At 46.5% G+C, this 22,752-nt stretch overlaps 1 protein-coding gene across 2 annotated transcripts in view; it reads right to left on the bottom strand.

Annotated features, from left to right (window-relative positions):
* Galnt14 (polypeptide N-acetylgalactosaminyltransferase 14) overlaps positions 1 to 21,325 on the bottom strand; it is a 242,786-nt gene extending 221,461 nt beyond the window's left edge. Inside the window, exon 1 of one of the 2 annotated variants that reach the window (XM_052186303.1) lies at positions 20,973 to 21,325. In XM_052186303.1, coding sequence (XP_052042263.1) covers positions 20,973 to 21,101 — 129 coding nt within the window. In that variant the 5' untranslated portion in view covers positions 21,102 to 21,325. The remainder of the gene's footprint in view (positions 1 to 20,972) is intronic. The other variant, XM_052186302.1, reaches the window with a different exon arrangement.
* Between the last annotated feature and the right edge of the window lie 1,427 nt (positions 21,326 to 22,752).

Raw genomic sequence — 22,752 nt, 5'->3', positions numbered from 1 at the left:
TTATCACAAAAGACTCTCTGTTGTTTGTGCTCTGGTATCCCATTCCAATCACCATGCCATGAAAGATAGACTTCCCCGGCCTTCTTGTTCCTGCCTGGGAATCAAAGTTCTCCAAAATGCTGCTCCCAGAAAGCAATGGACCAGCTTCAAGAAGCCAGAAAGCAAATACTGCTATTGCTTTCTTAACCTAACCACTGTGTGAGTGGAACCCATGCTGTCTAACAAATGTCTAACCCGTACGTTGTCACATATGTCCTGGACCTCGTCATCAGCTCCTAAGATGCTCCTTGGACATTTAGTCACATGCAACCTTGAATGAGTTCTTTAGCCTTGCCATACAGACTTCCATAGACACTGCATCATGGTATTGAGAGAAGATCCCGCATGGCGCATAGGACAGCGGCAGGCACAGTGTTCGTATGGAGGGGGTGCTGCTATGGAAAAGACGAGGCTCGAGAATCAGCTGGTCATTATCATAGATTATAGTCTTCAGTGGAAGAGGTAAACACTCTCAATGCAGGTTCCATTCAAGCCCTTCTCACCTCAAAGGGTAACTACCTCTAAGCCAGCTAAGTACCCAGTGAATAGAGTATAACTGGTACCCTGTGACTTGCTGGCCTGCAATTTCCTTTATGAAGTAGATCTGTCTGGGCATCCTCATTGGCCCACACCAATCTGTCAGTCCTTGATGTCTCCTCAGGCCTTCTCCATCTTGCCAGCTCTCAGTTCTTGGCTGTGATCATCGGATGTCACCAAGCCCTTTACCCATCACACCATTCCATCATTACATGTTTCTGCAGCTGTTACTTGGTGGTATGTAAAACCTAGAAGTCACCTAAATGACTGCTGAAAATGTAATTTTAGTCTAGACAAGCCAGCTCTACCCAGTGATATTGAAATATACAGCTTGAAATTTTTTAAAGGTCTGTTCAAACACTTCCCAGTGAACAAAAATCTTCTTCCCACCAAGTTCCTCACTAGAATGTGTCAGTATCCACGGGACTGCAAAGGTTCTACCTCCTTGATGTCTTATTGGATTTAACCAGGAAACCAAGATATTAAAGTGAATATTTGAGCTGAGGTGTGGTAGCATATTCCTTTAATCCCATCTTTTGGGGGAGCAGAGGCAGGAGGATTTCTGAATTCCAGGACAGCTAGGGATACACAGAACAACCCTGTCTTGGGGAAAAAGAAAAATTAAAGAAATAAAAAAATAAAGAAGAGCAAAAGAAGGAAATATATATATATATATACATATATACACACATACACACACACATACATACACACACACACATACACACAAACACACACATTTAACCTGGAAGTTTCTAAACATTTCCTCTTGAAATTTTAGAAATCAATGAGGCAAGTCCAGCAACAGTAGCTTCAAGGTGTCCATAAGGACAACTGGAATTGCCTCTGTTAGCTCCCTGTTCCTTCAGGCTGCTCTGTGGAGCCTGGCAGCTGCTGAGAAGTCATACAAGGATAGTGTGGTTCTGGAAGAAACCCAAGCTCTATAGGGTTGGATGGATTGCAAGAAAGCCTAGAGAAGATCAGCAGATAACAGACCACAGGCATAGACAGTCCTGAACTCGGGGACAGCGTCACTCAGGATGGATGGCTCCCTGGAGAAAGGCAACTGGAATTGATACAAACATTAAGAGAGAATATCCTGTCTTGGTGCTGGGAGGAAGGGCTGGAAAGCTAATGGGCAGACTGACTCTTCTCTAACTAGATATTAGGGCAACTAAATTCTTTGTGGTGGCCTAAGGGAACGGGCAACCTGCCCCAGGAGAGAGGACCACAAATGCCATCTCTACTCTCTATAGTTCTCACCTCAAGGCAGCCAACAGCTGGTCTTCAGTGTCAGCATACAGGCAGTGAGAAAATTCTCAGAGAGGGCACCAGAAGCTAGAAAGAAGGCTCCAAACACTCAAGGGGGCGGGGAGAAGACACTGTTGAGACTGAGCTGCTAGATGAGACCAAGGGCAACTCAAACAAAAATGACAACAGCACTTAATGATATTCAATTACAGCACAAGAAAGCCTTTCTGAGACTAAAAAAAAAAATTCATAATTTTCAAACCCAAAAGCTCAGCAGATGAGTTGCTGGGAAGGATGGTTGCTGTAGAGACCTAAATTAGTGGCTTCTAAGATCAAGCAGAAAATAAAAGAAATATCACAAGAATAAAAATACAAAGAAACAAAAACCAGGGGCAAAATAAATTTGGAGAACAAGACCCTAGAGACTGGACTTCTAGATAACAGTAATATCAGGATGAGGAAGAGGGATGGAAAAAGATTCCATGCGAATTAAACAAATAAAGGCAGGCATTTTCTCTGGGTCAGAGAGAGGTTTGAGCTTGTAAATGGCGCCAGGCTCTGTGTAGGAGTTACAGGAAAGGATGTATATCAAGGTGGGCATCCAGCATCTGATGATGAGAAGGAATCTTCATACACATCCTGCAGAGCGAAAAGATACCAAGTGCCGTCATTACACGTGGAGCTTCCCTGCCATCTGCAAGGCTTGGATCCGGGACACAATGAAAAAATACCCACCAACTGCCAGACACCCAAGCCAGATGCCATCCACCTGCCCAATTTGTAGAAGAGTTACAGAAACACAAGAAGTGTTCAGAGAATATAAGACCCACTTACCACCAGCTAAGGAGACTGCTGAAGACCCCCACCCATGCAAAGAAAAGAATTTCAATAGAAATCTCAGGGTGGGTGAGATAAAAATGCCCAATGTCCGTGTGGTGTGCCTTCTGATTTGACCAGTTGAGTCTAAGACAGGTAGCTAGTGGAAGTAGGAGAGATAAATGATTAATGGGAACACTTGGGGGGACAAAGGGAGTATTCTGGAAAGAAAGACTTAACATTTAGTTCTAGAAATGTGAAATGGCCTCAACAATGGCATGATTCAAAGCTTTCTAAGGGAAGGAGGAGAGCGAGGCCTTTACAAGTATCTTTAGGATGATAAACTCCTTACGAGGGTCTTCTAAAAGGCAAACCAGCCATGGTTGGAATTAGGAACAGTATTGTTAGACAAAGGCTTACTAAAGAACAGTGTGTGCAAAATAAATAGCATTTAAATACCTGAAGAACACGGTATATTTACCAGCAAAATGAATATCACCCAAGTTGACACTTGGAAAGAATGAAAGACAAGTACCATGTGCAAATGTGCTTACCAAGAAGTAGATCCCAGCATTTTAGGCCAAAGAAGGTCTTGTTTACATAGTAGCTTGATGGACAAGGAGGCTCTTCTCCTCTACTTGTGTATAGACCAACGGTCCTTCAGTCACGTGGTCCTGCCATTCCTGGAATATGACCACTTGCATTTATCTGGCAGAAAGAGTGAAGATGCTCTTTACATGAGAGCTTGTCTCAAGATATGGCCTTGGACTCGTCTTTCTCATCCCATTCTGCAGTCTAGAAGTAGCTACATGGTACAAATGCAATGCAGAGTGGGAAGGATGTCTTGTTGCGTGTCCAAAGAGAAGCTAGGATTTGTTGAGCACTAAGCATCTGAGGCCACATCCAACCTCTCTGGTACATACTTGAGTATAAAATCGCAACTGGGCCCCCTTGATGCCCTTTAGACAGGCAAAATGAAAAATTTAGCATTAATAACCAAAGAAATGCTAAGGAAAGAGTTCTCCCTTAATTCTTTAAGGGGCATATGGATTATTTAGTGTTTTATAAATCAGTCTTTAAAGCCCATTAATATAAAAAAGCACAAATGGTTTTTTTAAACTCAGCATTTCTTTTTTTATATATATAAAGATATTTTATTTTATGTGAGTACACTGTTGCTGTCTTTAGACACACCAGAAGAGGGCATCATATCACATTGCAGATGGTTGTGAGCCACCATGTGGTTGCTGGGAATTGAACTCAGGACCTTTGGAAGAGCAGTCAGTGCTCTTAACCACTGAGCCACCTCTCCAGCCCTTAACTCAGCATTTCTATATCACCAAATGCATCCAAGAGAAGCAAAGTCCCCAGGATGTAGCTACAAATGTCTAGAGATGCGTAGTACAGTTCTGTCTGTAGTAACAAGAGAGGAGAGCCATTGTGGAGACTGAATAACGTAAGTCATTTAGATACCAAGAATATTATACTAAAAATAAGGGACCAGCTGAAAGAGGACGCCTATCATATACAGTTAAGCAAAGAAAAAGACACAAAAAAGCATATATAATAGGGTGCCAAAGCAAATCTATAAATACATCTATATGTGTATTTGTGTATATAGAGAGATATAGATATAGATAGTCCTCCATGTATGGAATTCAGCCATACTTTTTGAATCCTACTGTTGAAGCTGGTGCTTTATGAGTGCTGTCCCCTATACCAAGCCCTTTTCTAGACCAGCCTAGGCAGAAATTTGGAGAGGTGCAAAGGATCAGCCACATATCCCATTAAGAACTATGGATCTATCAGCATTGGATCCATAGCTGGTATATGGAAGACATTTTCTAGTGCCCAAAGACACCAGCTATAATGTTGCCACATATACTCCAGTCCCCGAACCCCAATGCTCAGCACACCCTTCCCAAAACAAAACAGCCCAGAGTTCTTTCAGCCATGGCCTCTGCCAAGATTTCCCCAGGAAAGACGCAAGGCAGGTGCATGCCTTCCCTAGTGTCTAAGAGCTGCTGATTGAATTAAGGATGAAAACAAATAGTCTAGAAAAGCCAGAATCAACTTTGCTGAGAATATGGAACATTCTCAGTGGCTCTCCTTTAGGCCAAAGTTTGAGAACAGGGCACTGCCAACTTTCACAGACTCCACCCTTTAATCTCAGTTGGCACACTCTTGAGTTGTTAAAACCCAAACATCTCACCAAAGTCCTCAGCCAGGAGCATACAGTGTTTCCAGTTGGGGAAATCGGTTTACTTTTCAACATACCCTCCTCTTAGAGCACAAAGAAGCCATGGCTTGAGTTTCACACCCATCCACGATTTGGCCCCCTCTTGGTTTCCAGTGGAGTTCTGGATGTGTGAACTGAGTCTCACCACCTCCGGAGGACCTGCCTTGCTTTTGCCTGTACCCACACTACCTCCTCTCTAAACGCCCGAAGAACTGACTTTCTGTCCTGCAGCAAGATACGATAGGTGAGGTTCTGTCGTAATGATGCTGATCATGTTCTTTCACACGCATCAAGCATGGTGTGGGTGGGTGGGTGTGGCAAGATGGTGGGGAGCACCCATCTGTGCTTCTTCTCATACTACTGTTCCCACCGGACCTACTCAGCTACCTAACCTGCACAGAGGACCATGTTCAGAAGCCTCCCAGCTTCCTAGAAGTGGCATTCCTAGGAGCAAAGAGATATATCCCATTTTCTATCTTTAGCCATAGCCTATATTCATCGATAAGATAAGAACCCAAAAGGTGAGGGAAATTAAAATGGGGTGAGACCCAAAGAATGGCAGCCAGCGTAGGTTCCTCGGGCTCTCTCTGCAGACACATCACCATGGGCTCTTATTACGAGGCAGATTTTGAATGAGTAGGTCTAGCGTGGCCAGTGACTGACAGTTAAAGGCCTAGCTCTATAGGATGTCGTGACTATTTGACTCTGACATGTAGGATGAAAGCAGCCATGGACAAATTTGTAGTAGAAACGTGACTGCATCCCAATAAAACTTTATTGACAATAAAAATTGGAATTCATATAATTTTCATTGTGCCATGACCCTCCTCCCACTTCAACTATCTTGTCCAGGAGCTGCAACATGTTTGACTTGAAGGCTGACCCCAAGGTGACCTAAGGCATGGGGCAGCCTCCATGCTGACTGGTGGAAGCTACCATGTGAGCTGCTCACTCAGCCACATTGACAGTCAGTGGTCAAGGTTCTCTGCTGATCTTGATTTTTCCTCTCCACATATCCTCATGCTAGTGTCATTTTTTTTTCTGAAATAGCAGACACTTTGGGGACAAGTGGATCCCAGAAAATGCTTCTTCAAAAATCACTAAGATGATTTTAAAAGGCTGGACTAAATCCTTCCTCTTCTAATGAGAGGGCCTGTGGAATAACAGGCTCCCGTTCTGTCGAAGCGGCTTTAAGGGTGAGATTAAACTTCAGCCAGAGTTTCCTGAGCTAACAGAAAAGTGGTGTGGTCAGGGGAGAAATCAACCTTGCAGAACAACTCTGAGTAAATTCAAAAGCAACTGTCACCAACTTTTATCCCCTGGAAGCCCTGGGAAGATTTGCTACATTCCCCTGACCTCACATTCCACTTTTACTTAAAAGAGAGAAAATATTTCTAGACATCTCACAGTCTTCCATCAGAATACCCCTTATCCAGGTCTATCTTCCCAGTGTAAGCAGCTGTGTTCCGTATCCAAGAGTTCCGGGTACAAATGTGGCCAAGGGCCAACAGAGAGCTACTGTCCCACAATCTACCACTCCCTCAGAACTTTTTCTGGTCAGTGAAGGCCAGACCCTAGCTCAGGCACCTGTTTCTGTACTTTACTCACTCTGAAGGCTTGCACATACAGCAGTGACCCAGAGCTGCCTTGGACAGGTGAAGTTGTCCTCTCTCTCCCCATGTTGGATAGGGAAAAAACAAGAAAGCTCTTTTAAAAATTCACCAGTTGCCCCATGGAACCACATCCTGGACTCTGGCTTCATATGATCTGTGCTAGTGTGCCCATTAATGAGTTCCATTACCTTAGGCATGTCATTGGGCTTTCTGTAACCTCGAGTCCCATATTCATAAGATAAAGACAGCTAGCACATCACCTGGCTTAGATGCTGTTTGTCTGGAAAGTAGCAGCCAAGCAGGTTTTATGAATGAATGTTCTGGGGTCCATGGCTGACTCTCAGCCTGCCTACCTCAAGGTGTGGTTGTAAAGAATGAATGACAAGACAGATAATACCCTAGCACTTCTAAAAAGCAGCTGTGCACCCTCTCCCCTGGAGACAGTATCTTTCTACATGAACTCATGGTGAACAATTGGGGCTCCCAGTGATTCACCCTTTACATATTCCATGCAGACATCCCAAAAGACACTTGCACTATTTATGGAGGGCATGGCTGAAACCTTTATAGATCCAGTTTCTCTCTCCACATATCCTGAAGTGCACCCAAGGTGTCCTCCAGACCACCCTGCCTACAATATGCAGAACCACTTAGGGCAGGAAGAGCTGGCATCTCACTTACCTGGGATCACACAGTGTACCTGCCCATAGGAAGAGGCCCTATTTGGTGGAGATGGGTAGGGGAATATAGGAAAACCCAGATACCCACTGTATCTCCCTGAAGTCCAAAGTAACAAGTGCCACACAAAATAAAGTAGCCAGATCTTTCATTTCCTTAGAAATTTACCCCATGCCCCAATTTCACCACCACCCCAAAATCCTATATTCCTCTCTCTTCATAAACACTCTACACCCTGCATTGGGCACCAATGTGCTTCTTCCTAAAATCACCTGCTTTTTCCATCAAGGGCCATGATGTGACAATACAGGACATTACTTGAACCTTAGAAGCAACATGCATGCATACTTGCAAGCATGCTGGCACACACACACACACACATACACACACACACACCACACAATTTAATGGAGGCCCAACAAACATAATACGATTCACGTGATGGGGAACTGGAGAGTCGGGACACAGATAGGAGAAAGCAAATGACACACTATAAAAAGAAATAAGTATAGAAAGGAGAAGAAAAATCTCATAAACACAGCTCATTCATGGTTAATAGCAGGTATTTGTTTTGAGTGCTAATAATCTAATTAGCAGTCAAACCACTGCGTCTTCTATTGTCAGCTGATCTATAATTACTGCTCCATGCTGAGTATTTTCCGGGCACACTATAGCTTTCAACTTCTCAGCACAAACAACCAAATAATTGGTGTTATTATGCTAGATATAGGACTATTCCTCTCAGAGGGACGATGCTGAGGAGATTTTTAAGCCATTGACTGCAGCCTCTGTATGTTGAGCATCTGCCAACTAATTCCTCACTGCTCCTCCTTAATCAGTCCTGAGATGTTCTTGGAGCACCTTAGCATGCTCAAGAATGTAAGAGTCTGGAGACTCGCTTTTTTGAAAGGTTAAGCCTGGGCGCAGAAACACTCTTGGTGTTCTGCGATGGTGCGGGATGAAAGCCCAACATTTTTCTCTTTGAAAATGTTGTAAAGTTTTCTCCTCGAATAGTGCCCTAAAATAACTCGTGCTAGAAGAGATAGCTTCTGATACAAAACTATCTTTCTCAAAGTTTATGGTGTAATCAAGATGGGTAAATTCTGGGATACAGGAGAAGTGCAGACTTGAACCTGGCTGCCACTTCTGAGTTCTCAACTTCAAGAGAGAACTGGAATGACTTAGGGAGAGATGGAGGGAAGTTCTGGATAAGTGTGGGGACATAGAAAGAAGCAAAACAGAAGGAGGAGGGGAGATCCAGAGATGGAGGAGTCTGCTTATGTTTTCTGTTTGCTTATAGAAGCCTGATCATAAGTAGGCTTCATAATGCATAGCCACAGTGCTCACTATGTAGCCTTGAACTCACAGCAATCCTCTTGTCTCAGCCTCAGTGCTAAGATTACAGGCATGTACTGCCATGGATGCCTCTGGGTATTCTGGAAAACAAAAGTAATGATGTCCCTGTCCTGGACAAGAGATGAGTACCCAGAAAGTGTCCCAACTGGCCAGGGTAACAGTGTTGCTTCCCTGCCTTCTGTCTCAGAAGCATAAAAGAGAGCTCTGTCTCCTTTGTAGCACATTGTTCTGTGCAATCACCTCCTGACATTAAGCTCTTACTCCTTACCTATAAAAAGTAGGCACATTTCAGACTAGTTGTACTGTAAGATAACAACCCCAGCCAGAGTCCTACTCACCGTTCTCAGTGTCCCCGCTGCCCTCTACCACCCCTGCTCCCCCCTGGGAATCCTTTATTCTTCTGATCCAGCAGCAAATAGGTGAGTCCTCAGCGCACACCTCAGATGCCTAGAAACCTCTGCCACACCAGTTGTTAAATGTGTCTACAAAAGGGAGCAGGAATTGGGAAATTGCAAAGTCAAGCCAACACCTTTCTCCAAAGACTACCTTATTCAGAGATCAGAAACAGTAACTATCAAAAGACAAGAGACTACCGCTAGGCTCTTCTCCCTAAATGAGATGCTAAGACCCGAAGTCACACTCCAGTCACACTCAGTTAGGATATTTTTTCCCTTTTGAACCATCTACAGAAACAGAACAAGCAAAAGAGAATGGATAGGCATTCGGTGATTTTTCATTAGGTAGGCATGTCTGTGAAACTACTACTCAGATCAGAAGCCTGGATGGTCCCAGATTCCCCTACTACAAATGCCCCTTCTACCTTCTAGCCACTAAGCTCAACCAAGGTCAGCCATGACACCGACCTCCAACATGAGAGGCCTGCTTTGGTATTCTGAAATAAGTAGAATCCCAGTAGTTTGCAGGCCAAACGTGACCTGTCATCTGGCTTAGCGCCTATTACTTAGAGAACGGAATTTTTTTGCATTCCTAAATATCCAAAAATATTACCAACAGAAGAAACCATCTCAACAGATATGAAAAATATATGAAATTCAATTTGTGGTTTCCACAAATAATGTATGTATTGGAATATAGCCACACCCACTCATTTACACCTCAGAATTCACACTGCAACTGCAGAGTTGAACAACTGCATATAAGCTAGGAAAATAAGTTGGCCAACTACACTTTGAATATATTTAGAGCAGGTTTGAGATTGCAGGATCATAGGTACTCACACATGTTCAACTCTAGTAGACCATGACAAGCAGTTTTCCAAAACATATGTTCAGTTTTGAGAAGAAACGCAACAGAAACAGCAATCTTGGTTTGAAGCAAGGCAGGGAGAAATGCAGAGCTAATGCGACCAGGAATTGAGCAAATATCTCCCAAGCCATCAGGGCCTCTGAGCCGAGGAGACAGTTTGAGGCTTATCTCCCCACACTCCAAAGACATCCTTTAAAAATACAGCTGAGAAATGCATGACAGTAAGAACTTCATGTTTCAGTTTGGGTTCTTGGAACAGAGAACCCACTCACCTTGTCATTTAGGGGGTATAGCAAAAGCACCAGCGTGAGCCTTTCCGTAGCTTACCCAAAGTATAGGCAGGTTGCCTGAGAAGATGCTAAGTAGCTTTGTTCTTTGTCCTTTGTGCTTTGCTGAGCTTAGGGCTATGCATTGCTCCTGTCTCCAAGCCTAGAATGGGTAAGGAACCAGCAGTCCATCTGCCAGGCAGAACCCAGCAGTCATCAGTCCACCTTCCAGGGTAACCTTTATGGTCTATTCTGTAGGAACAGACACAAGCTGGAACCCCCTGCAGCAGGGAAGGCAGGAGCTAAAGAGACACTAGGTGTCCTCTCAACCCACTCCAGAGTCATCTGCTCCCACCTTGCCTTGCAAACAGGTTGTGTTCAGTTCTTTCAAATTATATCCCCCAGCCCCAGGGGAATTACTTCTGATTGTTTAAGGACCATGTTCATCAGGAAAGGGGTCAAATCAAGGGTAGACAGTCAGTCTTAATTCTACAACCCTGCTGACTTCTGAGTTGAGGCAACCTCATGGATAGGGACTGAGACTCATCTCCTGTAGTCAGATTGTGCAGGCTGGGAGGGGTGGTGGCTGAGAGAGCACGGGGTCCCCAGATGAGGTCAGCACAGATGTCTAAAGATGGGAATAGAGAATGCTGTGCAGGTAGCCTCTCTCCACTTCTTAGACTGAATCTGCAACTTCAGCTCTGTCATCCTCCTACTTCACAAGGGTAGGGTGGCCTTCAGGCTCCACAGCCCCTTCCAGACAAACTGCATTTCCTTTAGTTCTTGAGCCAGGTCCCTTCTATGGGTAGAAAAGCAACGCTGATAAAGAACATGCAAGTAACTCATACAAGGATACAGAATATATTTCATTTTTCCCTGGAAAGGGAGTCTAGCCAGAGTTGAACATGTCCATAATTGAAATAAAATAGCACATGCTTTGTTGCCCAAAAAAATAAGTCCTCGATAGACAAGCTTGCCCAAGTCCCCTCCCTGTATAACCTCAGATTTCTCATACCTCAGAAAATAAGAATAGGAGTAGCTTCCATCTCACAAGACCACAGTAAGGATCAAATGAAGCATCCGTGCAGATAAATGCTTTGTAAACTGTAAAATATCACAGGAAAGGAGGGGGGGGGGACAAGAAGCTACACCTCTTAGCTGTCTTTTCCTGATTCAGTATTTAATTAGTCAGGTCTTCCAGCCCGTTTCTCTTCTGAAGTCAACCACCTGCCCACCATAAGGACATTAGTCAATTCGGCACCCAGCTGGCAGCCATCAATTGGCCATCTATTAATAGCCAATTATCTGAGAGGCTTAATTAATCCTTGCATCACATGGCCTGCTCTTCCTGAGAGCCTGGGGAACAATGGGCCTCCGATACAGGCACCCGTGAATATTTCAATGGTCATCAAGGAATTTGGCAGCCACTATTGCCTGCGTGTCGCAGCTGCAAGTGATGGGCACATAAATATTGATTGGACCGGTCTCTCTATGGCTGGGGAGCAGAGAGAGATCAAGAATGGACAGAACATTATCAGAGGAATAAGAGATGCTCTAGAAATCTCCAGCCTCCACAATCAAGGAGAAAATGTTTATTTATTTATTTATTTTTTTAATTTCCACATCCCCATTGAGGACAGAAACTGTTGTGGAGTGAAGGAGTGAAGGAGTCATGATGGGATGGTCCCATCTGCTCTAGAGATATCTCCCACTCTCCCATGTTATTGAATAAGATACAAATGGGTGTTAACCACAAGATCATCAGCAAAGCAGGCTGTGGAGATCGCTGCTTCCCTCAGCGGGCCTTCAAGCCTACTGGCAGGAACATGGCACACTGTTCTGTTTGCCTGTGTTTCCTTGAAAGATCTCTGAAGTGCATACAGTTAGGAAGACAGGAGACATGAGGAGAATTTAATTTTTTTTTTAAGTGGCAAATCGTGTCTCCAGGAAATGGTATGCAGAAAAGGCTTTGAACTCAAAATCAGTATTGTCCAGGAAGCTGGGGCTCAGACTTCTCTTATTTCCAGAGATAAGGGCTCCTGCTGACAGAAGGCTGCATGGCTCAGAGTGGCCCAAAGCAGAACTCCCTTCAAAGAAAAAGAAAGAAAGAAAAAAGAAAAGAAACACCCCCTGCCCTGCCTGCCTCTGTGTCCGGAGCAATCCTACAGCTCCAAGAACCAGAGTGGCAGTCTGTCCCTGACCTTGGAGCCTGTAGGGACATAGCTGGCTCTTGCATAGCCAAGGGCCTAGGGCCAGACCACTGCTGTCTCTCCAGCCTTCTCGGTGGGGCTGCTTTCCCGGTAGGCTGGGCTCTCCACCTTGTAGCACTAGCATTTCAGGAGGTGTGCAGAGGAAAAGCAAAAGGCTATGAGGAAACTCTGAGAGACAGCAACGTCTCTCACACCACCGTCACCATCTCCTCTCTGTCCCCAGCAGCTTCCTAGCAACTCCTTAGGTACTGTGAGAGCGGTGACTGCTGCCAGATGCCAAGCCTGCTGCCCCAGAAGGTCATTTCAGGCCACTTATTCTGTAATACCAAAGTACTAGAGCCAGCAAATTTCAGGAGCATCTAAGGAACTCCCTAGAGCACCACTGTGTGCATACATCTATGTACGTGAGGTAGTGTGTATCAGGGGGAGGGAGGGAAGGAGAGAGAGAGAGAGAGAGAGAGAGAGAGAGAGAGAGAGAACGCATGTTCTTTATCCCCAGGGCTCTTTCTTAATCAGTTTAACATCTGAGGATTCAGAAACTGATTTATTTTTTAGTTAGTCTAGCATTTCTGGTAAAATAATTAAAAGACAAGTAATAGGAGCTAGGGAGTAAATTGCTTACTGCACATGCACGAGGAGCTGAGTCTGGATCCCTAACAGCCATATAAAAAGCCAGGCGCTGCAGGAGCATGCCCTTGTAATCTCAACACCGGGAAGGGAGAAATGGGAAGGTTCCTGGCTCGCTAGTCTAGCTGGATCCTGTTTCCGAGAGAGAGAGAGAGGGAGAGCAATTGAGGAAGACACACTGATGTTCACCTTTGCTCTTCACACTCACACACACACACACACACACCCCTATACATACATACACATCACACCTGCACATACATACACACACAGACCTGTACACACACACACACACACACACACACATACATGCACACCATTACTTTTTATAGCCATAGGGTCTCCCTGCAGAGCTACTCACAGCTAACCTGAATCATCTCTCACTGCACATAGATTAATAGGGCACCACCCATGCTATAGTGTGTCATTCCCAGTTCACAGCAGAGGCAACTGAGCCAGGAGGAGAAAAGGCTGAGTTAGTCCTGGCACTGCCAAAGGCAGAAAAAGACACCCTGGCTGCTATGTGTATAAGTAAAGCTATAGCTGATTTTGACACAGTGGGGGCCCTAATAAAGGCTGGGATTTATCACCTGGCTCTCATGAGTACCTGGGGGCTGCAGACGGGGCAGACTCACCGTCTAGCTCAGGATAGCTCAGGCCATGACAAGAGGCAGCTGCCAGTTGCAGAGGGCGCAAGGCACATCAAACTCATTTCCCCAAAACAGATGGCCAGGCTATCATTCCGGGTCTCTGGAGGAGGTGTGCAGAAGCCATGGCAGGGTTCATGTCCCCCCCAAGTGCAGAGCTGGGAAACTCTCCCTGCTTTCTAATTCAGATTATTTCCCAAAAACACCATAGGGGCTTTGTGACAAAACAGCAAACATTAGAAATCAAACAAAGGCACAAAACAGGTCTCTGCAGAACCGGGCACTGGGCAAAGGGGAAGATTCTTGGAAATTTGGAATGGCAGGGTAGAGCAAAGGAAGTAGCAGGTGTAGAAATCCTGGGCCCTAGGCATCGGCAGGCAGTGGGCTTATTCTGTCCCTGCTTGGGTTACAAATGACCTCTGAGGAACAGAAGAGAGCAGCTGAGTGTTTTGGAGGGACAGGCAGCTCCAAAGATGGCTGGCTACCTTATGGACATGGAGAGAGGTACTCATTTGCCTTACAGCCTGCTCTGCCCCTGTGAGCTTCCTGACAAGCAGGTGAAAGTCTGGGCTTATAGGGAAGGTATGGAGAGATGGGACTGTTGATCGCTGTTTTGACAACTGCAAGGCTCTTCTGGGAAACAAAGGGTATGGAGCATCAGTAAGCCAGAGATGTCCCTAGAGCACAGCCACCTGGGTCCTCCCTGAGGCAGGGACTCCTGTCTAGGGTAAAGACAGCCAGGAAAGCACAAGGGAGTCAGAGCATGGACAGACCCTTGGTTCTGAGAACCAGACAATTGGGCTTTGCAAATGTCTCTGCATTATGGATCCGTTCTGAATGGGCCAAAAATGACTCAGGGCAAATTTCTTGTGGAGGTCATGAAATGATCGCTCAGGGGTCTAAGCTTTTTAAACACATGAAAATACATTTTTTAAAGATGTAAAGGCTTATTCTAGAAAGTAAAGCAAAGCTACTTCCTACGATCCCAACCTCCTGCTTTATGCAGGAGCAGGCAGTACTCTGGGCTACCTGTTTATGACACCTTAATACCCTGCTCCAAGGATAGTCGCAGAAGGGAAGTTGGTCCACACCTCCATGGGCACCTGCTCAGCAAATGAGAGGCAGACACGCATGTGATAATAGGCCGCTGACATCGCCAGCACCAAAATCCGCTGTACAGAATCCAGTGTGCACATACCAAGTGTCACTAGATCAATAGGGCCCTTTTGGAAAATTCATAACTTTTCTTAATTGGAGAAATTAACAACTAAATGGGAAATAAAACACCAGTGCTGTATAGTTAAGGTACGGTGGTATGCAAATACAATAAAAAAGACAAGCTATGTTCTAATAGCATTTGCTGTATTTCTAGTACATTCCAAGACATTTACATAGGCCAGAGGCATTTCACTCAAAGCCTTTACGTTCCTAATACTTTCCTCAAAAATTACCCTCCGGCCTGAAACTCTTGCTTTTTCTAAGCCTTTAGACTAAATTTAGTTTCTTGGAAATAAGACACACACCACACACACACACACACACACACACACACAATTTTGCTCCTTTTTTTTTATTAATCTGTCAGTTATATAATTTTCCAAATGGCAAACAAATGACAAGAGAGAAGAGAACCGAGCATGCCTTTCCTAGGTCTTTTTAAGTGATATGGTATTTACCATTAAAATGCAGTTTGAATAAAACATCAAACTTGTCACACGGTTTTCAATTAGAAATTAGAGACGTGATGAATAATTTGGGGCTAGAGAGCCAGTATTAAAATCAAATCAACACGAAAAGGCCAAGTTTAAAGAAATCTTTACTTGAGCTGTTAATAGAGTGAGCCTTTCTTTTGTGTGCATGTGTGTTCATGTGCACGAGTGTGTGCAGGAAGTGGAGCCCTAGATCAACCTCAGGTGTCATTTCTCAGAAGGTGTATCCACCTTGCTTTCTGGTACTTCATCTGTTTTTATAAGAGGTATGTGTGTGTGTGTGTGTGTGTGTTGGGGTGGGAGTGGGGTGTGTGTGTGTGTGTGTATGTGTGTGCACGTGATCATGTGCATGAGTGTGGAGGTCAGAAGTAGCTATCAGGTGTCTTCTTCAATCACTCTCCACCTTAGTTTTTGAGATGGGCTCCTTTACTGAAGCCTGAGCTCAGTAATTTGGCAAGACTGTCCCTCCAGAGAGCTCCAGGGATCTGCGTGCTGCGTCTCCTTTCTCACATCTAGGATTACAGATGCTCACGCCACAACTGCCTGTTTTTCTTTTTCTTTTGTAAAGGCTGATGAGTCAAACTCAGATCTGCAGGCTTGTGCAGCAAGCACTTCAACCACCAGGAGAGCCATCTGTCCAACCCCAGCCTTGTTCTTTGAGACAAGATCTTTCACTAGCCTAGGACTCACTGATTCCTTGAGGAATCCTGTCCCTACCTCAGTAGAGCTGAGATCACAAGAGCACCTGTGATGGAGCCTGGAGGAAAGAGGGTACCCCACCCAGGTGGTGCTGCGAGGTAACACCATTTTTCACACCACAGTCACAGTCTCCTGGCTGCCCCAGCTTCCTAGCAACTGCTTAGGTCCTGTGAGAGCAGTGCCTTTTTTTTTTTAATGGGTGTTGGGCACAGAACTCAGGTTCTCACGCTTGAGCCCTTCACTGAGTTATCAACCCAGCTCCTAGAACCATCCCCTCATGAAACTAAGAAAAAAATCCAATTACTTTATTTAGCCAGGACCGCAACAAATCTTGTCCTTGTCCGCATCACTCAAGATGGTGACACACTGAGCAGAGGGTTATATCAGGCCTGCTGTGAAGACTAGGAGAATGGGGACATTCCATAGCACAAGGACCTGAGAGCCTATGACCAGACAGAGTCTAAGAGCTGTGCAGTCCCCAGCCCAGGAGCCCCGCCCAGAGCTACGCCATTCTCAGTTTCTCTGAAGATGCATGGGAAGGAAATCCACTGCTCTTACTTTAGAAATAAGCTGACCCTCACCACCATGCTGAAAATGGGGCTTAAAAAAAATTCCAGGAGCTGGAGAGATGGCTCAGTGGTTGGTTAAGAACACTGACTGCTCTTCCAGAGGTCCTGAGTTCAAGTCCCAGCAACCACATGGTGGCTCACAACCATCTATAATGGGATCTGATGCCCTCTTTTGGTGTGTCTGAAGACAGCAACAGTGTGCTTACATACATACAACAAATAATTAAGTCTTAATAAAGAAAACCCAAATAACACAAAAACAAAGTGAAGGACTCATAAGCAAAGTCTCTGGATGAGCATTTCCTCCTGTCCCCTGATCCCATTCTCTGCCTAGGGCAAGGCAAAGAGCCTGAACTCTCTCTTCCCTAGGGTGAGCCACAGAATACCAGGATTCCTTTACCCACAGCAAGCCAGACAGCTTCAAACAATTAATCTAACACTCTGAGTATAAGATGACCATAAAGAAATTCTCTGACCTACCTTGTCTGATAGGAGATCTAAGCCCTTCATTCTATGAAAGGTCCTATCCATACCCAGGAAGAAAGAATGCTGCTCAGAGAGGGTAAAAGAAGCTAAATCAGGAGTTCTCAACCTGTGGTCTGAAGGATCAAATGACCCTTTCCCAGGGATACCAGATAATCCCACATAGCATATATTTGCACGATGATTCATAACAGTAGCAAAATTACAGTTATGACATAGCAATGAAAATAATTTTATGGTTGGGGGTCATCACAACAGGAGAAATTGTATTAAAGGGTCACAGTGTTAGGAAGGTTGAGAACCACTGATCCAAGCAGACGGCCTTGCTGCTGCCTACCCCCTTTCCAGCATCGGGTTGTACCTTGTCCCCAGGGGTATGTCCACTACAGCAATCCATTCTCCACCGTACAGGCTGGGTTTTTGGATCTTCAAAGTTACAATCAATTGCATTAGTTTTTTCTCTTGTTAATTTGTCTTTCACTATAGTGGTATGCACCACAACTTAATGACAAGTAGAAAATACATCATTCCACCCCAATTTTGGAAAAATCCCTCAACAAAAGGAATATTTCGGCATATCCAGGCAAAGACTTCCCCATCGTTGCATAATTGTTTCCTACAAATGCCTAGTGTACTGAACTCATTCAAAACCTTAGTTTTCCCCCATAGTAGACAAATGTGCCAACTGTATTCTTACTATCAAGAAAGCAACCTCAGGTTGAAGATGTGGCTCTAGGTGTAAGGCAGTCTTGAAAGCATGTGGTCATTAGTTCAGATTCCTAAAACCCATGTGAAAACAGGACAGGACAGACAGCCATGTCTGAAATCCCAGGGCTCCCACACCAAGATGGAGAAGCAGAGAAAGAAGGTCTGAAGCTCCTGCCCCAGCTAGCCTGGCCTCCATGGCAGCAAAACAGCAAAGGAGACCCTGACTCAACAAGGAGGAAGGCGAGGACCACGTCCGATACTGTTCGCTGACTCTGACATGTACAGCATGGCACATGTGTGCTTGCACTCCTACAGCCAAACACGCTTGCACACACACACATACACTTGGAACTCTCAAAGGTGGAGAAACTCTAGAGGTGGTTCTCTACCACATCTACCTGAAGCCTGCATTACAGTCACATGACTCGTGTGTGGAAGTAGTAATCCTAGGACCTTCTCCCAAATCCACAGAATCATAACCTCTGTGACAAATCCAAAAATCTCTGTGCCAACCAAGCTCTCCAGGTGACTGTAACATGCAGTCCAGTTGGAGGAGAATACTGTGTTTCTTTAGAATACTTTGTGTGCCATGTCATACAAAGTTTCTGTTCACACCAATCATGGGAAGTAAAACTGCTCCCCTTTCATCTTTCCTGAGATACACACTGTGAAGGATAGTTTTATGTCAACTTGACACAAACTAAAGTCATTTGAGAGGTGGGAACCTATATTGAGAAATTGCCTCCATAAGGTTGGTATCTGAACTGTAGACAAGGCCTGTGGGGCATTTTCTTAATTAGCAGTTGATGGGTGTGGTGGTTTGAATACACTTGGCTCAGGGAGGGGCCCTATTTGGAAGTGTGGCCTTGTTGGAGTAGGTGTGGCCTTGTTGGAGGAAGTGCCTTACTGTGGGCCTGGGCTTTAAGACCCTTGCCCAGCTGCCTAGAAGCCAGTCTTCTCCTAGAGGCCTTCAGATGAAGATGTAGAACTATCAGCTCCTCTTGTACCAAGCCATGCTCCCACTTTGAAGATCCAGAGGTATGTTTATCCACAAATATATACAAAAATGTACACAAGACATACATGTAGACACACATAAGTGAAAAATGGGATCTAGAAAAACAGTAACCAAAAAGCGGGGAAAGGGTACACCTAATAATAAAATGTGTCAAGATTTCAAAACCTATAGAATAATTGAGGCTTTAGAGTTATTCAAAATAAGGGGCTAAGAAATGTTGAGACAAAGAGCAGGCCTTTAGACAGAGTCCTGAGGTGGGGCTGCCATCTGCTTGTGAGTCTACATCAGCAAAGAGTTCCCCAGAGTTTGTCCCACACACTCCAAACGGACAGCTCAGGCCCCTGGGAGCAGCACCTAAGCCTAGCACAGTGCCTGGGACCTGGCTGCCAGCTGTCACTATATGCTGAGCACAGACAGGGAGAGGAGAAGAGACAAAGTCCACCCAAAAGGAAAAAGAGCTCTTGCCCCCAGATCCCTGGGGCAAAACTAAGATTAAGTCAGCTTAAGGTATTGAGATTCAGCACAAAACAGAGAAAGTTCAAGTCCCTGCAGGCATCATTAACTGCATCACACAGAGCAGAACCACCTAGGGAAAACGGGAAAAAAAAAAAAAACAAAAACTACAGATTCATGTGTTGAGAAAATAGATCCTGTACTATAAAGGCTGCCAGATAGGCATACCAATCGATCGCAGCACTACCCTGCTAACGGCCATGGTCCGTCCTGACTAGACCCACACACACTGTCCCTGTCTCATTCCTCTGACCTCCACAGGCTTCATGCTGTCTTGTTCCTTCAAACCTGACTTAGTCTCTATTTGGGATGTGCTCTGCCCACAGCCACTGCTCCGTCCTTCTCAGTTCACCTATTGTATCCTCCTCCAGGAATCCCCAGGCTCCCATGACACCCAGTCCAGAGAACACACTTGACTGTCAATTCTGCACGCTCTGGACCACTGAGGAGCAAACCACCCTCCACCAAGGAGCAAATCCTGGATCTCTGCACCCCATAGCACCTAGCACATAGCCTACTCCATGGGTGCTCACTAAATGCTTTTTTTTTTTTTTTTTTTTGATCTACTAATATTGGCAAGATTTCAAAACTTTGGTTAAAGGTGTACTTTGGTTAAAAGAAGAGTCTATTGGGATCCAAGTAGGAAAATTCTGTGGAGGTCTGAGTTCAAATCCTAAGATGAGTTTATTAAAGACTATCGACCTGTTTCCCCATCTATGAAATAAGAGCAATATTCAACAACTATTTGTGAAGAAAACACTAACTATGCACTCAGTAGGCCCTCCCAACTGTATTTATCGGTGAGATCCACTCCTACTCAACACAGTGAAGTTCATCAGTCTTCCTCTTTCTGACCACAGGCTCCTCCATGGTCTTATCCCACTCCTAGAAACTGCCCTAGGCTCATTAAGGTTGTTTAGCTGCGAGCAAATCCCCAGAGGCCTCGCTCTGTTTCCTCAGTTCGAGACTGTGGAGAGGAAAGACAGGAGCTCTGAATCTCAAGAGCGAGCCAGTAGGGGGAACCTTCCACTCCTCTGGACTGCACCGAGTGGACAAGAGTTGGAAAAACCACTTGGGTTCCCATTTCCACAACTCCCTGCCAGTAGGAAGGTTTCTTATGGGCTCCTCCGTGGTGTTCTGAGTGCATTCAACTTCCAACGCAGCGAATGGACTGGGGAACAGTTTACAGAGCCTGGTGGCACCAGGCCAGGCCAGGTGGTCAGGGAAGGCACCCGCTGGGGAGGCCTCCAGGGGGCTCGCTAGTGTTCACTTGCGCACTGCACCCGGGTCATCAGCCTCCTCCTCTGGGGTCTGGCAGCAAAGGGAAGGAGGTCGTCCGCACATCCGCCAGACTTCTCACGGGTGCCAGCATCGCTCACCCAGCAACCTCCAGTGACCCTCCAGCGGCACCCACCGATCACCAGTCCCAAAGTGGCTAGTCCGCAGCGCCCCCTTGGCCATCGGACAGCTAGTTAAGTTGGGAGCCCTGCTCTGCCTGCAAGCGCGCGCCCACCACCCACGCCCACTGCCACTTACACACGCCAAGGATCTGGAGACGCCCCAAGCTTCTTAAATTCCTGAAGCACCTCCCCATGGCCACATCCCGCGCCTGTTTCCAGCTCGCAGCACCCAAACACCCCTGCCTTGGAACCCTCAAACCCAGTGCGTGCACTATGCACCCTCCCACCGGCCAGTGCTCGGCGCCCTGCGCGCCAAGAAACGGCATACCTTGGGGGTCTGCACTTCGGGTCCCAGCGGCACCTCCAACTTCCTCTTGGTGACCCAGAAGAACAGCAGCACAGTGATCCATAGCACCCCAAAGATGGGCAATGCCAAGCGGCGAGTCAGCCGCCGCATGGTCCCTCTTCCTGCTTCTCTTGGTGGCGACGCGTCCCTGGGGCACCCCCCGGCGGTCAGGGGCGGCGGGGCACGAGTCGCCTCGCGCCTCGCTCTAGGGGAAACGCTGCTCCTGGGATCCCGAGGTTGGATGGCGGGATCCTGCCCCGGCCGCTTCGGAGAGAAGCCACAGCCGGGACGGAGCGGCGAGGGGCGCCGGAGACTAGAGACGCGGCCGGGCAGAGACGAGGGGCAGCTCAGCCCGCCGCCCGCTCCAACCGGAGAGCCGCGGCCGCCGCCGAGATGCTGCTGCGCGCCGCGGCTGCCTTTGCCGGCTGCCGCTGCGAGGGAAACTGACTCGAGCAGCCGAAAGGGTGGAATCCGAGGCTGTGCCCGGCACCCCCGGAGGAGCACGAGGAGGAGGGAGCGCGGAGGGAGGGCGGGCCCGACAGACAGACCGACTCCGAGGGAGAGCGGGGCGGGAGCGAACCGAGCTCTGCGCGGGGGCGCTACCGCCTCCCGCTGACCGAGGAGCACCGTGCTGTTGAGAGACCTTGGATGCAGCTCTGGGACCATCCCGAGCTAGGGTTGCGCTGGGAGGGATTGGGCAGGGACGGGTTAAGAGGCTGCAGCAGCCGAAGGTGATACTTAAGGACCAAGCCCCGCCAGGTGAGGCACTGCCTGGGAGGAGTTTCTATTTGCTGCCGGGCGCTGCACGTGGTGCTCACATTAAGGTCCGCTAGCCCGGAGCCATCACTGGGATAGTGGGGTTGACCCAGATGCTGTCTCAGGTTCAAGCTCACTTGCTTGACCATTTCAGGGCCAAGGTCGAGTTCAGCCATCCCCTAGGGTATTTCTCTGCCTTTGAGCAGGTGCCTGGCAACTTTCTCTTAATGGAAAACTGAGCTGGTCTAAATTTAACTGGAAAGATGTCCTTTTAAAAATTAAGGCAAAATTAAATCCCTGAGGAGTGTTTTCTCCTTGAAAAATATCAGGGCTTGCAGGAAAAGAGGGTCTAAAGTCAGCACAACTATGGGAAGCTGTGGGAGAAGTGGTCCTGGGAGTGGCTCCCAAAATCCCTTTCCCAGTTGTCTTTAAGGAATACATCTTCCAGTTACAGACTAAAGTCACTTGGGTTTAGAGAAAGAGACAATTATGACTCCAATTTCCACATAGGCTTCAGGTATGCTGGATGAATTTCTAACCATATCTCTAGAATAGTGAGGTGTGGTTCCTGACCTAGCCTGCCCACACCAACAGGGCAAATCACATCTGCATCCTCTCCTTTAAGACTTCTCCTAAGTCTTAAGACTGTTCCTCATCTTAAAATGTGAACGCCGGATTACCTCAGAGTTCAGAGAGAAAAGGTGAAAGTTTTTGCAAAGTCTACGGAGCAGTGGCCACTGGAGCCCTGTGTCATTTTAGTTAGAGGGATGCTGCCTCCAAGTTTCTTCAGGTGGGAATGACACGGCCAGTGGCTCAGACGCATGCCCCCAGCCAGCTTCCTTCACAGTGCTAGAGCTTAGCATAGGGGCAGCTCCCACACTGGACTGCAGGTAAGAAAGGTGTCAGTCAGCTCTCTAGCATTCCTCCTCCAGTGTCATAGAGCCCTCGAGACTCATGCTCAGAAACAGAGGCGCCCCCACAAAAGCTCCAGTGTTTGATACCTTGT

Source organism: Apodemus sylvaticus, chromosome 6 (genome assembly GCF_947179515.1).
Source record: "Apodemus sylvaticus chromosome 6, mApoSyl1.1, whole genome shotgun sequence".
NCBI classification, from domain to species: Eukaryota; Metazoa; Chordata; class Mammalia; order Rodentia; family Muridae; genus Apodemus; species Apodemus sylvaticus.
The sequence above is the reverse complement of the archived record's forward strand: the minus strand, read 5'-3'. Positions and strand labels throughout refer to the sequence as shown.